Source organism: Phalaenopsis equestris, unplaced genomic scaffold (assembly GCF_001263595.1).
Source record: "Phalaenopsis equestris unplaced genomic scaffold, ASM126359v1 Scaffold219045, whole genome shotgun sequence".
In the NCBI taxonomy this organism is placed as follows: Eukaryota; Viridiplantae; Streptophyta; class Magnoliopsida; order Asparagales; family Orchidaceae; genus Phalaenopsis; species Phalaenopsis equestris.
Genome location: NW_018237447.1, coordinates 228570 through 246407, shown reverse-complemented (window position 1 = coordinate 246407; position 17838 = coordinate 228570). Strand labels below are relative to the sequence as shown.

The 17838-nt window shown below is 35.8% G+C and overlaps 1 protein-coding gene across 2 annotated transcripts in view; it reads right to left on the bottom strand.

Moving 5' to 3' along the window:
• LOC110037367 (actin-related protein 8) overlaps positions 1-13307 on the bottom strand; it is a 96042-nt gene extending 82735 nt beyond the window's left edge. Inside the window, exon 1 of one of the 2 annotated variants that reach the window (XM_020741998.1) lies at positions 12691-13307. In XM_020741998.1, coding sequence (XP_020597657.1) covers positions 12691-13010 — 320 coding nt within the window. In that variant the 5' untranslated portion in view covers positions 13011-13307. Of the gene's footprint in view, positions 1-939; positions 1002-12690 lie in introns of those variants that run through there. The other variant, XM_020742000.1, reaches the window with a different exon arrangement.
• Positions 13308-17838: the final 4531 nt, after the last annotated feature.

Here is a 17838-nt window from a genome sequence, read left to right as displayed (position 1 = left end):
ATCATTGGGTCATCATCCAACCCGAAGACCACATTAACTATTGATAAGGGTTGGGCCCTCCCAACATAATAGTTATTAATAGTCTTCTGGTATCAACAGTTTCCTACGTTCGGTCGTTGTCTGATCTCAACGGTTCTCATAGTTTCATCTCCTTCTATACCAAGAGTCGGGAATCTCATCGTTCCATATAATTTATAATTGAACGTATTCATGCAATAGTCTACATATAACATCACTTTTGATATTTCTTAAATAATAATTCCTGTAAATAGTATTCATCATAAGCATTTCATATATCATATACATGAATCATAGTAAATAAATATCTGCATGCAATTATTTCATAAGTATTTTCATCAAATTTATAACATGGTAAAATCATGTATCATAAGAAACAAATCAAGTTTTCATTCATACAATATATACAAATATTCATCCATAATATGCAGAAACATTTAAATGCAACAGTGTCAGCACTTAATCTCATGGAAATCTACAAAGAGGTATTCTTCTTAAATTAGCACGAGATTTTTTTAACTGAAATGATAGAGCAGCCTAACGAGTTTTCCCAAGCTCGCCTTGAGCACACCGCCTAATATAAACAACCTGGAATTCGTAAAAATCTTAGGGTCTCATGAAATTATAGCTCATTTCGTGATTTAACCACAAACATAACTTTCTCATCTCAAATAGGCTTCTCTACAAAACTAGCTTTTCTCTGATACTTCCAACTTCTTTCGCATTCCTCCTATCCCCTTACTTCGCTAATTTCCGACTAAATTCACATACGAATGCATACAAATTAAGTTTGTAGTCTCCGACACATGCTCGCCTCCTGCTACGGTAGTCGAAATTGAAGCTTATTGATTTGTGGCAAACATCAAAATGAAAACGTAAGGAAGAAAACGAATATCCAAATATCGCAAAAGAGAGGTTTACACTAATTAATTTTCCATTGGAGCTTCTGGCAGTGAGCTGCGACTTTCAGCCATGCAACTGTGCAGGTTCTCAACTCAAGCTATAATGCTAGAATTGCACGCTTCTGCAAGCCAACAAGAACAAATCAGCATGGGGAAAGAAGAAAGTGATCTAAGGCATGTAAGGGATTATCTTACCTCGATTCTTCCCATAAATCCTACCCGAAAACCCCAGCTTCCATGCTGTTCTCACCCAGATTGTGATACAGGAAAAAGAAAGGATTGAAGTTAATGCAATTAACCTGAGTTAATAATTGTATATACATCTCTCCCTAATCCATAATTCACAATCATTGGATAAATTCACACCATTGTTTGTGCACATAAGAGCGATAAAAGTAGGTTGGGAACAGTAAACCGGGATTAGGGAATGAAATTAGGGGTAATTAAGTTTATTTAAACTTATAAATTCATAAATTTATATATATTTTTTAGTTTTAAATTCATGTATAGATTTATATATCAAATTGATCAATTTGCTTTGTAAATTTTTGTAAAATTGTTTCAAATAAAGGGATACAAAATTTATGGTATACCTTAAAAGTATTAAAATTGAGTGTTATAGATTTTAAACCCTATGAGCTTAATTTTGAGAAGCCCAATTTTGAATTGATTTTGAACTCTAGAAGTCTGAGTTTGAAAAATTCAATTTCAAAGAAATTTCAAAACCTTAGGAGCCTCTTGAAGAATTTTACAAGTTCAAAAATCAGAAATTTAATTATTATTGCAAATTTATTGGCTCATATTTCAAATTTATTCGCTCATATTTGGATTCCTTTTCATAAATCAAAGGAGTACAAATTTAAAATGATTTGCAAGTTCAAATTCACATTTTAAATTATTTAAATGTCAAAATTCACACAAAATTTTGCAAACCTCCCGGCATCTAACCCCTTTTCAAGGGCACCGGGACAATGCAAACATTCCCAAATTTCTATAAGACACACTTGTCAATATCATGAGGCATTGCAGTTGAGGAGCAAAGCAAATTATTTAAAACGCAATCTATAAAATGTTATGGGCCTTAAGTGTACCTGTAGAAGTCAAATCACAAGCAAAAATTTACTATAGATACTTTATTTTTCCTTAACGGTACTTGATTTCCATAACAGGTACTTGCTTTTCCAAGGACGAGTACTTAAATACCCTGATTTTATAAAACTTTTCCATATTGGTCCACAATTTTCCTAAATGATACTCAATTTCTTTGGACAAATACCCAAGCTTCCTCAAATTTATATTTTAAAAATTAAACTCCCACGCCCATTTTGTTATACCTTGACAGGCTTCAACGATGTTGATGATGATCTGCGAAATAATGTTGAAGCAACAACAACGAAATGATAAAATAAAATAAATAAAAAAAACAACACTGATTTTCTGCCTTTTTTATACAATATACAATATAAAATACGACTAGTAAAGTGTGGAAGAAAATATAATGGTTCGGGTAGATAGTGGTGCAGAAGAAGAGAGGCTCTATTGGGGTTTTGGTGCAGGAATCAAAAGGTTGTAAGAACAGAATGAGTTTCAAAGGTCTTTATATGTGAAACAGAAGGCTAGGGTGAGTGTGGTTGAACGGGAACGAAGGAACGTGGCTCTTGTGCAATCTCGCGTGTGTGAGGGGCAACACGGAGAAGAGTCACGCTCGGCACTGTCGTGGCGCATGCAAGAGGCGAACATGGGTAATGAAGGTAGATGAGAGTTTCGAAGGATTTTGTACGCTGCTGACTTTTTCCCTGTCTTCATAAGTAACCCAGTTGCGACTGTATCTAAAGAGAAGAGCGCGAGGGGATGGTTTCGGCGATGATAAAGTGGAAAAAGGTGACTTTGACTGGCTGGATTGAACAAGACACTGGAAGGAGGAGAGGGTTTCCTAGTTCTATGTATGGCACAATCCAATTTATGCTTGCTAGCCCAAGGCATGATTGTATCATAAGATTTGTGATCATGAAAGGGAGGTGAAGCAGGAAACTTTGAACAGGGAGAAGGCTTCAATTCTTGTGTTGAGTGCAAGCAGCAGAAGTGGGGAGGGTTGCGTGAATAAAGGAAAGAACGATGAAGGAGAGGGATTGGTTTCTCTATGTGATTCTCATTCGACAGGGAAATGGGAGCACAGTCAATTTCCTATCGAGGGGGTAGGGGGTTACGAAAGCCTACCGTCCGGCTTTTTACTTTGAAACCGGAGAAGTTATTTTGTGCAAACAATTACAGAACGAGAAAATGTCAAATTAAGAAGAAATTTTAACATATCAATATTGACACAAACTAAGCTTAGTTTATATAACTTAAATTTATATATTAATAATTAAAGATTTAATTTACATAAATTAAACCTATATATATATATATATATTAATGTCGGTTGATTTCAATATGTGTGTGTGTGTCGACGTCATGTACCTCAAAATTCATATCGTCATTCGAGCATAGTTTAGCTTTGCATTTCACATTTGTGTCAACCCCATTTGAATGACATCAAAAGTGATCGAAACAATTTCACTCTATCCTGCATGATATCACATTCAATTTTTATTATTGAAGTTATGTCCATCCCTATTAAACTATGAAATTTATACTAAGGTCACAAATGCCCCCCAATAAAGATGATGTGCACCTGAAGAATACCATATTTGTTGCAAACAAAACGACCACACGGATCTCTAAATGCTTCTTTAGAAGTTTCGTTGGGGTTTTAACTCTGCAAATCACCAGGAATGTTAATTGGGTGTTGATGTAAAGTATAAATTCGAGTTTTGGCATACAGGCTTATCAAAGATTGATCCTTGATTAATGTTTCCTTCTTAGCTTAAAGAACCCTTTGAAGATTGATGCTTGCCTTGAAAAATGAATCTAACCTTAAACTTATTTGCTAATTTTGAAATCCTTCAGCTCAAATTTAAGGACTTTGTGAGCTAATGGAGGTTATCAATATGATGCTTTACGTTTGATCGAGTTGATGTATGATCATTATTCTCTCTTTGTTTCATACTTTAATGGACATGATTGAAGGATATACACTAATGACCTAGCCCTTAACCTTGTATTATATGAATGACAAGGAGATTTTGCCCTTTGCTTTCTGCTTTGACAAACTTTGATGAAGGGATTAACCTGAATTATCTCTATGAACTTATTAGATGAGTAAGCATACCTTCAACCCTAGATTTGTGCTTTGGCAAACTTGTTGAAGGAATTGACTAGAATTGTCTCTATAGACTAGGCAGGTGAATGAGCATATCTTCAATCCTATCTTTGTGTATTGGTAGACTTATTGAAGAAATTGACATGAATTGCCTCAACGAACCTGTCAGAAAAGTGAGCATGCTTTCAGTCCTAGCTTTGTGCATTGACAAACTGATACGATCTGATGTCAAAATCAACATGTTTTTCCACATAAATTAGAGCAAACACAAATTTTATTCTCGAACACCAAATCAAGAAAATACAATACTAATAATTCACACGAATACAAAAGATAAACACATAAAATTTGAGAGGTAAGCGATCTATCCCAATTCCTACAATTTGAGAGGTAGGAAATATCTCACAAACCCTAAACCTAGAATACAAAACTCAATCTCATGCATAAACCTAACCAAAAATATAATAAGCTTATTTTTACCTAACAACAATAATAATAATAAGCTAAATTTTTCTTAGGCGTACAAAGAAAAAAATTGCCCTTAGGTTAGGCATCAACGTAATAATATTTCCCCACCTCCAAAATAATACCTCATACTCCATGTGGTAAAAAGTGAGTGTTCCACCTCCCCCACAGTTTCTCTATTTCTTCATCCTCTACCTCCTCGTCATGCCTAATGAAAACTGATAATTTTTTATCCTTGGAATGGTGTCTTGGGGTAAACTTCTCATCAAACGAAAAACATAACATCTTTGGCTCTCCTCCTAAATAATTGTCTCTATAAGACGCTTGAGTGTTGCTCCTAGTCGTGGACCATTATTTTCGTCCCCTGCAATCTACCTCTAAAACTTCCACAATTTGAGTTTTTGGTATCAACTTGGTTGTAGTAGTTCGGTACGACACTCCATCTGTGCTGCTCCTACTGGTCTTTTTCATCTTGTTCTTGTCTTCCACAATCTAGGCTAGCTCTGTCGTCTCCCTCAATTCTCACGGTCTCAATAGTCAGAGTGTTACCAGTATGACGGGCTTTAGGCCCTTCATGAAATTCCTCTCCAATACTGCTTCAAAAACTCTCCTCAATCATCCCAACAATAGCTCAAATCTCTCCCTATATTCCATGATAGTCCCCTCCTGATTCAATACATATTTGTTTTTGTAGGTCTCCTTCCCGAATGGCTCGGAAACGTTCCAACAAACAATCCTTAAATTCTTCCAATAAACGAATCAAGTATCTAGACTCCCACCATTGAAATCATTTTTACAATTTTTTTTTCCTTTCAAACATAACTCTACCACCATGAGCTTCTCCTCCCTAGTTAGCTCATTCAACGCGAACTTTCACTATACCTGATACACCCACACATATGTGCCTTCCCCCTCTTCCTAGTATCACCAACCCAACTTCCTCTCCCTCTATTGTTTCCCCCCATATATTTAGGGTGAAACTCCCTCTTTCGATCATAGTCATACCCCATTTTGGTTTCTCTCTTTCCTTTTTCGTGCTCTTCCCAACCACTTGCATAACACCTCATTCATATCTCGGCCCAACTCCCTCCATCAGAAATCTCTAATCCACACCCCATCGGAGTCTTAGGGGGAAGATTGTGATGGTGGATGTCATCCTCATGTTCCTCACAATCAAACTCTCCCTTTCGATCTAGCCACGGACTTTCCATTCAGCCATTCGTAAGGGTTTACAAATTGAATCATCGACAGGATCTTGGGTTGCATCTCAATAAGATTCTTTATCATCTCCTCAAGGCTCTCGAATCGGTTCTTTATTCGGTTCTTCATCGAAGAAAACCTCTCAAGACGGCCATCCATTCGATTTTCATGGAAGAAAACCTATCCTCTATGGTGGCAAACCTTTCTTTCATCCTAGATTTTTAAGTTGACTCATTTTTCCTCCAATTTTTTATGCAAATCATTTACTTTGGTAGCTATCATTATCCCTAAACGGTTTCAAAACTCCTTTACACTGAAATCATAAGCTACAGAATTTATGTACATAGTTTCAATGTGCACGGATCATTGGATGTTGTGATCCCTGAATTCCTATAAGTGATTTGGCGCTTGGAACCCTTGCAGAACTCCGAACACCGCAATCCAACTGTTGTATGCAGGGACGGTGCAGAACTCCTATACGCCGCTATGTTACCTTCTCGGCAAGCTTTGAGCGTGTTTGTATCATTTGAACGAAACGGAAAGAGGAGAAAGGTGCATTTAATCCATTTGATACCAAGGATTGGGTGCCACTTTCTTGTCGATGCTTCCTGCTTATTCGATCACACGGCACGATCCCGTCATCAGCTTCCCTATGAGCATTGAGCGTGACTATATCACCCGGCAAAGGAGAAGGAAGATGAAGTTTCAGGTCTCTGCACGCCATTTCCCATTCATCGATAATGTTTTTTAGTCAATAGTTCCATCACTATATGTCGGAATTGTCACTCTTGCACTGCGTCTAAAAGTCGCAATCCCTTCTCTGGCTTCCCGCTCCACAATCTGATTCCTAGAACTTGCTCCGATACTAATTTGATACGATCAGACACAAAAATTAGGGCAAACAAAAATTTTATTTTTTAAACACTAAATCAAAGTAATATAACACTAATAATTCACACGAATACAAAAAATAAGCACCTACAATTCGAGAGCTAAACGACTCTCTCAATTCCTACAACTCAAGAGATAGGAAATCTCTCTCAAACCAAAAAACTATGATACAAGACTAAATCTCATGCATAAACCTAGCCCTAAACATAGTAAGTGTATTTATGCCCAACAACAATAAAAATAAAAAACAAAATTGTCCTTAGGTGTATAAAAGATAAAATATCCCTTAGACTAGACACCAACGTAACACAAACTTGTTGAAGGATGCATGTCAGTGACCTAATCTTTAGGCTTATGTTGAGTCAATGGCAAGAAATCGTCGGCCTTATGTTTTGTGTTTTATCAGACTTGTTGAAGATTGAATTCCCTTAATTCAACATCGAGCTTTAAACGAACTATGGCATAATTTCTTTGATCCTTAGCTTTATGTTTTGTCAGACTTATTGAAGAGGATAATTCTTTCAGTTTGTGTAGTGTGCTTGTTTAGACTTTTTGAAAAAAAATTGAGTTTTCGTTATTTGAATAGAAATCACATTTTACTTGATATTTTCTTGAGCGATAATCATTCATTTGATTTTCCTTGACCTTTTAACTAATCAAAAAAATTTCTTTGATCTACTTTACTTGAACTTATCAAGTTGAATATGCTTGAAACTTGATAGTCTTTGTCATCGGACAAGCAAAACTGGAGCTTGTTTTCTGAGATCGTTTTTATGACTTGTTCAGTAAAAAGAGCTATCAGTGGCTCGATCATATTTGAGTTTGTTGAGTCCAACCTTCGGAGGCTACATGGAACTTGTGCTTCTTCACTTAATATGCTTAAGCTTATAAACTTGGAAGTCATATTTCTTATATCACAAGTTCTTGAAACTTGTATATTTGAGAATGTTTTAGATAGACTGCATGGTTATTTTCTGAGTGTGATTATCTCTTAGATTGAACCTTAATTTGTCAATCTATTGAGAAAGTCTTCTGGATCTGGATCACTTGAACTCGTCAAATTGAATGAGTTTGGGAACTAGACAACTACTGTCATCAAACTAACAAGATGAGGCCCCCCTACTGCGATCATTTTTGTTTATTGTTGAGTTAGAAGAGCTAACTCCTTCACTACAATCGTTTTTATGGCTTATTGAGTACAAACTATCAGCAACTCAGCTATATCTGAGCTTGTTGAGTCCAACCTTTTTGACACACTTTAGTCATAGACTCGAGTTGTGGTAGAACTTATCTTTCGAAATTAACTAATTAAAGCTTGCAAATCTCGAAGTTTTTTCAGTTGAAACTTCAAGATCATGGTTAACCAAAGAAAAAAATCATTGCCTTTTAAATTTTATCACATATATTTTCCTTGATAACAAAATTTTTAAATATTTGAGGAATTCAGCAATGAAGCATGATGTCAACCCAAAAGAAATGAGATCTCACTGTTAGGTATGATGTCAACCTTTCCTTTATAGTTCAGGATCTCTGCCATCAATTTTTTGTCAATCTCAAAAAGAGGAGCTCATTATCTTATTAAACACATTTGATGATCTCAGCATTAAGCGCGATGTCAGCCCAAATAAACTAAAAAATTAGTATTTTATAGAAGAATTTATGATTAATTAGAAACACATTCTTGTAATACAAAAGACTTTCTGGAATTTGGACGATTTGAAGGTCTGCTTGTTGGGCATACATAATAGCTTGTAAGGGAGAGAGAAGCAACTGAGGTTGACTTTTGCTAGCTTGAATTTAATGACCACTTCGAACAGGAATTGATGATATCCTTCATTCAGTTACTCTCGATTCATTGGAAAGTGAGGTATCCTGCTAAAATAATAATCCCTCCACCTGTGGGGGCATATGCAAGGATCATCTATTTGATATTGTCTTATTTATTCAATCAGCTAAAAGAACCTCAATAATTTGATCATTTGAGTTATCAGGTTGGATAAGCTTCAATAAAACAATTACTGTCATTAAATTGACAAAACAACGGCTTCTTCACTATGGCCATTTTTATGGCTTGTTAAGTCAAGAGAGATGTCAGCAACTTGGTCATATTTGGGCTTGTTAAGTTCTACCTTCAGAACCTGTTTGTGTCCTGGACTTGACAACAAATTTGCGCTTCTCCAATTTAATATGCTAAAGCTTACAAGCTCAAAATTCTCTCGACTTCCAGAATTATGATAAATTCGAGAGATAAATCTCCGACTTTTGACATTATATTGTTTATAATTTGCTTAAGGATAAATTTATTTTTGATCAAGTTGATTGAGTATAACTCGTGGCACCAATATGATAAAAAAATTTTAATTGGAGATCTAGCATACGACATGATGTCAACCCAAATAATAAAATATAAAATACATTTGGGGATCTCGATTTGAAGCTCAATGTCAACCCAAAAAAGAATAAAATCATATTTTGAGATCTCGATCCAATGCTAGATGCTGGTCCAAATAAAATAAGTGACTCCATGTCTTGATATTAAAGGAAAGTCTGACGCCAGGTGAATATATTTGAAAACTCCGGTCTAGAGCTAGATGTCAACTCAAAAAAATATATACAGTCCCTTTGTCATGATAGCAAAGAAGAATTTGATGCCAGCTTTGAGCTTGATACAAAGCTTGAGCTAGTTTCTTTGATTTTATGCTTCATACTTCATCAAACTTGTTTAAGAAGAGAGGAGTTTCTTCAGTCAGTGTATAATATTTGTTCAGACCTTAATAAGTTGGATAGATTTATGATTTTGTTATCATTAGACTGACAAACGGGGTTCTTCACTACAGACTTGGCTTGTTAAGTGAAGAGAAAATCCAGCAATTCGGCCACATCTCAGCTTGTTGATTCTAACCTTTGTTTGAGTTCTAGACTTGAGCAGCAAATAATTTTATTTGTACTCATCATCAGACCGACAAATGGGGCTCTTCGCTGCAGCCTTAGCATGTTCCGTGAAGAAAAAACCAGCAAATCGGCCACAACTTGGCTTGATTATTCCGGCCTCCGTCTGAGTCATAAACTTAAGAAGAAGATAATTTATGCTTCTTCAACTTAACTAACAGAAGAAGCTTACAAATTTTGACAAATTTCCTTACTTGATGTTGAAATCTTAATGAGTTTTGAAGGCGAACCTCTGACCTTTAGACTCTTCGTATACATCTTGTTTGAAACTTGTTCTTTTTAGATTGTCAAATTTAACACAATTTTATCATTAACAGCATGAACATCCTAGCAGGGACCCTTGATATAAAATGTCACCCGAGTTATTTAAGGAACTTGATCCTGAGCATGATATCAACCCAAATGGAGGAAGATATTGGTATTAGGCATAATGTCGACCCTTATGGCTAAGGGACCTTGACAACTCTTCTGGCTAAATGGATCTCGGCCTTGAACTTGTTATTTACTCAAAAAAGATGGGCTCCTGTCTGATAAAGAAGGGAGTTCAGTTTTAACAAAGGTATTATTCACTCAATAGTCTGATTTTTTAGCATGATGTTAATTTGAATGCGTAAGAATCTTCATATATTTGTCCTTCATCCAACAAAAAAGAATGACTTGAGTTTTCAATGCATCTAGGGATCTCAGCCTAGAATGCAACCTAGATGATAAGCATTTGACTTGGAGCTTTGTGCCACCCTAAATGATTGTCCCCCTTATTTGGCAAATTTACAGAAAGAGGAGAGCTAGTTTACAAGAAGAGGACCACTTATAATAGATAATAAGTTGTTTGATATATTGTTACTTTCTTGTACTATTTATTTCAAATTAATGGTATACTGTTGTTGGTTGGAATGCGATAATATTTTACATTCAAACTATGTTACTTTGTATAGATTTAATTTTTGATTAGTGTACGTTGTGGTTTTTAGTGGTTATTTTTATTATTTAAATGTATGATGATTTATTGTATAATTTAAAAGAAAGGTTAATATTGTATGATCACTGTTCATAACTTGGTTAATTCTAAGATATCAAATCGGGTCATGACAAAATATGGCAACAAAAATCCTCAGCAGTGAAGCTAGTTACTTGAAATCAATAAGACAGGAAAGGATAGACAATTTCAAAGTCAAGATTTTCAAGGTCGGCACGAATGTTGCAAGTTTCTTTGATCATAAATTTTATATCAAGAATAATTAGCCAATCATTTAATAGTACCATAATTTATTCATTATACACCCATTAGTTAACTTTCTTACATAAAACAAAACAGCTTCTGCTGATTTACTTCAATATTTATATATATTTTTGAACAACCAGTGAGTAGCGAGCAAATAAGCAGAGCATGACTCCAAAATGGAGAAGTGGTGGAAAGTTGAAGAACAAATGCATTGATTGCGTAATTAAAGGATCTTGTAACAAGCTAATTCTTGGTCATTGTACATTAAATAATTGTCATAAATATTTTGATGACTTGTTATTAACTTATTCATTAAACAAAGTATAATAAACTAAACAGTCACATTAGTAATTAATTAACAACTTGTTAATTAATAATGGAACCTATTAATCACAAGCATAATCCAAACTAATAGTTTGATCACCAACAAATCAAAAATTAGTTAATCAAGCATCTAATTGAAAGAAAATGAGTTAATGATCAAGCCAGTATTTAGTAAAAATGCTCAGAAGCCTAATAAATAGAGCAACAACTTTAATGGTTGTTCGGGCAATCAACCAATATCATGAAACCATTAGTTATGCAATTAATGGCATGACTCTTTGACAATAAACGACCATAAAATCAGTTATCTAGAGCATACACATCGTATATGAACATTTAATTAAAACAAACACCATTTGTCCCAAAAAAAGATTAATGATACACCTCAGATTACAACTGTTGTCTGTCGAATGAATAAAGTTCTACTTCCTAATTTAACATATTTTCTAGCTTAGGGATTTACTTAAACGTGAATACCAATCCCACTTGCAACCAATGGCGACTTGATTCTGGAGGAGGTTGGTTATGGATCAGATCTTGAATCGTACAGAAGAGGAATAATTTATGTAGTTGTCTCTTTTTATTATTTTAAGTAGTCCTGCATAGTGCTCTATCACATTTTGAAAAGCTCGCCAACCCGGCAAAAAAGTATGGAAGCGATAAAGGTTCTACATCAAAAAGTATCGTAATTTTAAGTTCATTATGTGAAAGGTTATAAAAGTGATTCAAAATCTATGAGGCAATGTCATAGGAAAACACCGGAAATTAGAGTTGAAACTAACCTGAAATGATGAAATAATAATTAACGAACCAAAAATAAAAATAGTCGCCTTCTTTGTTAGGAAAAAATATTACATCAGGACTCCTAACGTAGAGCTATGTTCGGAGTCCAGTGATATGCGGACACGTGGCTTCAAGGAAACGCGCGCGCTTTCCTGTGATCCGGCCCGACACAAGGGAATATTCCTTTTGTGTTATTCCATGTTATTCAGGTGTTATTGTGGTGGTATTGATGTGTTATTGGGTTATTATAACACCGAAAATATTCCCAAAGCACAATAACACATGAATATCACTACAATAATACTTGAATAATGTGGAATAACACGGGATGAATATTCTTTTGCGCTAAAACGATTTTTTTAAAAATTTTTTTTTCACTGAATATTCTTTTGCGCTAAAACGATTTTTTTAAAAAATTTTTTTTCACTCGTGTCCGCATATCAGTAGACTCCGAACGTAGCTCTACATTAAGAGTCCTGATGTAATATTTTTCCCTTTGCTAGGCTGCTTGCTTGGTCAGGAATTAATCAGGATAAAATGTAAAGCAATTCCTAAACCAACAATCCAACTATTCGGGGGCCAAATTATTACTTCACTAATTTATGAAATAAAATGTTTAATTCCCCTAATCAACATTAAATTTGATCTACTAAAACGTTGTATTCAATATTAGGGCAATGAGGAACGAATTCTAAAAATACAAAAACAGCGTTCATAAAAGACGTGAAACTCACATAGATCGAAACCCAACCCGTAGGTGGGACTCGGCGAACACTACAGAATCCCAAGGCTCCTTTCCATTCTGGAGAAAGAAGATCCACAGCATGTTGTCAGATGCCAGCGTTTTCCATGCCCAGCAGACGGCTCTCGCCTTAGCGGCGTCTCTGGGTCCAAGCATCCTCAGAATCTGCATGAATACATCAGTGGGCAGCTGGTCAAACACCCCCATTGAAAAAGGCCTAGCTGGAAAATCCAAAGACCCTCGACCAGGACTGGAAGTCGAGCCCGAGCGGCTCAGCATCGATTCTAAGACTTTCTTCAGCAGCATCGCCATGAAAACTGGAGCGAGTAACTTCCCACCTCATGACTCTAAACGAGCTGCCATTGAGGGACAAGATCGGGAATGCAGATTATGGACAGGTAGAAGATGATTAGGGTTTCAGAGAAGCGGAGAGGAAAGAGAACAATGTGATCGTGAGAGCGCAAGAGGAAGGAGACTCGAGGGATGGGATTTTTGGAGGAGATAGAACGCTTCCGTGGCGACGAAACAGTTGGGGAACTTTGCTGCCAATCAGGTGCTAAATGCTTCAAGCGGATACGGAACTCGAGCTCCGTTTTGGGGGAAAAAATGAAAAAGATTAGAGAAATTTACAAAAAAAACCCCATCAATTGTTCTTTATTTATATACATAACACCCAAAATGTATATATCAATTCTGGTGCACCGGAATTTCAAAATTCATTTCTATCTCGTTGAATCCAGCCCACATATTGAAGTAACTGAATTGAACTTATTGAAATGGTTGAATCAAGCCCACATGTTGAAATGGTAGAATTGAGTCCACTGGTCCAAGTAGCTGAGTCGAGCCCACTTGTCAAAATGGCTGATTGAGCCTACCCGTCAAAGTGGCTGGATCAAGCACATTTGTCGAAGTGGCCGAATCAATCTCGCTTGAAGAAGTAGTTGAATCAATCCTACCTGCTGAAGTGACAACTTACGCTCGTGCCCACCGTCCTTAAGAAGGCAAGTTAAACAATTTGAGGAGGTCATCATGACCACTGTGGGCACCCGTCCTCTCATTTAAAGATGTCACCGGACACTGTGGATTTGATTCCATCACTTATGTGGCAGGTATAGTCGTTGTATCGACAATAACATTTATTAGTAGATAATTTGTCATGACCAATACATCAATTTCTTATCTCGATATCAAAAAAATATCAATGATACAGTGTGAGATGTGTTATTAATATTAGTTTATGATTTTATTCTCTGGGATATTTAAAAAGAGGAGAAACAAGGAGAGATGGGTTTTTCCCCACATTTGGATCTTGAAAAATTATTGCATATGGAGAACGTAAGCAGCGCCGCGTGCGTCAGCCAATTGAAAGACGCCACCTAGGCAGTAGCGGTCCCACCAATAAAAAAATAGAATAAATAGCATATCTGACGAGTGTGCCCCACCAACCCGGGCCGCCGCAAATAACCTTTGAAGAATCACTTCGTCTCGCGATTATAACTCCCACTAAAAATTTCATACCAATTGAATAACTTCGCAGTACCGATAAAGTAATTGCCTCCCGAGAGAGCCAATAACATTTCGATAATCACTCAGTACCATACTCGTAACAGCTCTTCGCTCACGCCGCGGTACCGTTTCAATAACCGCCCTGTAACGCTCATGTGACCTCCGCAAAGCGCAACTAAACCACACATAATAACCTCGCGGTCCAGATCGACTATCCTTCGCTTGAGATATATGTTAGCCTCCTTATAATTTCGTAATAACCAATCAATAACTGTTCCCCACTCCAAGCCCTTAAACCTCGCAGTCCCGCTCGAATAACCTCACGCAAAAGCTTGAATAACTAACCAGTAACCACTCAGCAGCTTAAATTTTGAGCACACTCGCTCTACTGATGCTACTATAAGCTGCTAGAATTAACTGTTTTATTTGTCTCTATTGCTGACGCAATTTTCTCCTGAATTTGGTAGAATAGTCGAAGATGGAGGACATAAATAGCCCTTATAGTTATGCAGGGGAAGAGAGTTATCCCACAAACAGAGAAAAACAGGAGATGAAATTTAAGGTTTGTTTCCGTTTTTTTTTTCGAAGACATTTCTTCAGCTGTGTCAGGGGTGTTTTTTGCTTTTAGGGTGTTGTTGTTATTAGGGTTTAGTGGTTTTTTTGGCTGTGTATGTTCGTGGAGGTGTCAAGTTTCAGGTATGTTTTTTTGAGCTTTTATTATTAGGGTTAAATGGAGGAGATTTATCTTGAGTGATTATGTTTGAAGCTTTCTACACCCATATATTGAAAGAAACACATGAAGTACCTTACTATGTTGTGAAACTAATTTTAAGATTAAGGTTTGAAGTATTGTTGGTTAGTTGTATGTAAGATGATATTTAAGCTTTCAGGTTAGTGTACTAAGCCATCTAAGAGCATATATATTTGAGTTGTTTTGAAGATTAACATTCTCTACTGTGCAGGCTGGCAGAGCTGACGAGGGTGAAGATAACTGTATCGAGTAAACTGCAGACATAATACTTCACATTGTGGTCCACAATGAGAATAAAGCTTATGAAGTATATTGTGCTTACGCTCATCATATCAGATGTAGTGTTCGTAAGGAGCACGCTACTTTTTGGCCTAACTCCAAGAATCTTAAGATGAAGGACTTCGTATGTGGAAAAGATGGTTTCAAGAAAGATTTGAAGATCACAGAAACTGTGAAATACAAAAGAGCGGACATAAGAAGTGGTTGTTCGACAATGATTCGATATGCAATTGATGTTGAAGGTAATTGAACAGTGAAAAAATTTATAGAATATCATAACCACTCATTAGCAAACCTTGGTGATAAACACCTATTGCATTCCAACATAAAGATAAGCGACGTCAATGTAGGTGTGCTCAGATCGTTGACACAGTCAAGAATAAGAATTACAGAAGCATTTCATTATCTACCTACAGAAGTAGAGGGTGTGGAGAATTTGGAAAGTACGAAGCGAGATGCCTTCAATTTCATTCAGAGAGAGAAGATATCTAGAATTGAAAATGGTGACGCCAATGCTTTATTGCAATTGTTCACAGAGAGAAGGCCGAGGATAACATGTTTGCACAGAACATCAAAACTGATGAGAGTGGTAGGTTTATGAGTTTTGTTTTGGAGTGATGGCACATACAGGTTTGATTATGACTGTTTTGGTGATGTTGTTATTTTTTATACTAGCTATAGACTAAATAACTATAATTTATGTTTGTTTCTTTTATCAGTGTTAATCACAATAGGTAGAATGTTCTCTTTAGAGTCAATCTTTTGTCAGAAGAGATGGTAGAGTCGTTTAAATGACTATTTAAAACTTTTATCTGTATCATGAATGATAATCATCCAATAACAATCTATATTGATCAGGATCAGGCAATGATTAGAGCCATAGAAAATATTTTGTCAAATACACGCCATAGATTATGTCAGTGACACATATACAAGAAATTACCCACAAATGTTCACTGTGGGGTGGTGAATAAAATGATGTCGGATCTTTTTAATAAATGTATGAGCAAATGCGAGTCTGAAGAGGAGTTCGATAATACCTGGGAGGTGATGATTGTGAAGGGTAATCTACACGACAATGTCTGGCTTGATGAGATGTATAATATTATACATAGTTGATCTACAATTTTTAATAAGGATGTACTTGGAATGAGAATTTCATCGACTCAAAGAAGTGAGTCAACCAATAATATTTGTTATGATGTCTCAAAGCCCACAAGTTCTATTACAAATTGTTTTTTGGGCCTTGAAAATGTCATGAGATCATGGAGGCACGACGAAAAGGATGGGGACTTCAAGTGCGATCAATTTGTGATTACTATCGTTGCTAGAAGCAGCCCAATACTTAGGCAGACTGCTGCATTTTACTGAAGGAAGCTCTACTAAATGATTGAGGAAGAGTTTATACATGGATGATGTGATCTTCAATTGCATGCATCTGCGAACAATGAATCTGAATTTTTCATTACAAATTTGGGTGATCACTTGACAAATACACCTTGAGTTGTTAACTTCGACAAGTTAAGTATGGATATTGAATACAGCTGCAGAAAGTTTAAAATGATAGGGCTACTACGTGCACACACTCTACGTGTCATGAACTTTATGCATATGAAGGAGATACCAGACAAATATCTCTTATTGAGATGGTCTATAAATGCAAAAAGAGATGTATGTAACAATCATGGATATAAGCATATCAAACATACATAAATGTAGAATTCCAGTAAAGGTGACCTAATATTTCAAACACATGCAAAAATTTGCTTATCTAATTACTAATAAAGCAAAAGAAAATATAGAAGCAGAGCAGTGCATGAAGGACGCCATAAAGAAATTATCATTGAATATTGATAACATTATAAGAAGGAGAAGATCTTAGGCAAAGAAACAACCAACAACAAATAAGAAACTAGTAAATAATAAATCGAACGTGAATAATCCCACCAAAATGTGCCCTAAGGGAATATATAATTCCATGTTAAAAAGGTATTGAGAGACGAGAAAAAGAGCAAAAGACATATTTCTATCATTTTAATCTATTTTCATATGTTCCAGCAAACAACAATTTTTGTTCTTCCATAACCATTGAATACACAGGGAAAGCAGAAAGAAGTTTCATCCAGCAAAGAACCAAAACTATTACCATGTGATCCAAACATGTGCTCAATTCCTGATTTTCTAACACAGGTTCATATATAGTGTGAAATCATAACCACAATGCAATGATTTTTTTATGGTGTATGGTTTTTTATTATTACTTTTTTGCTTCTGTTAATTTGTGAAGAAAAGCCTGTATTTTGTAACTATCGATACAATGCAAAATTTCTTTATGTCGTGTTCAAGGGAATCATACACTGATATGATGATGAATTCATTGTGTGAGATGTAAATACAATCGAGGAATTGCTTCACGATTTAGGGATATGTATTTATAGCAATCCAATGTACAAATAACACACAAATTGATTTTTTGTTGCCTATGATGCTACTAGTATGAATAAGCTAAGAAAATGGAATGAACAATATGGAGAGAGAGGCAACAGAAAAAGATCACCTTTGGGCTTTATGAATTGATATAGACAATAGCAAGCCGTTCATTTG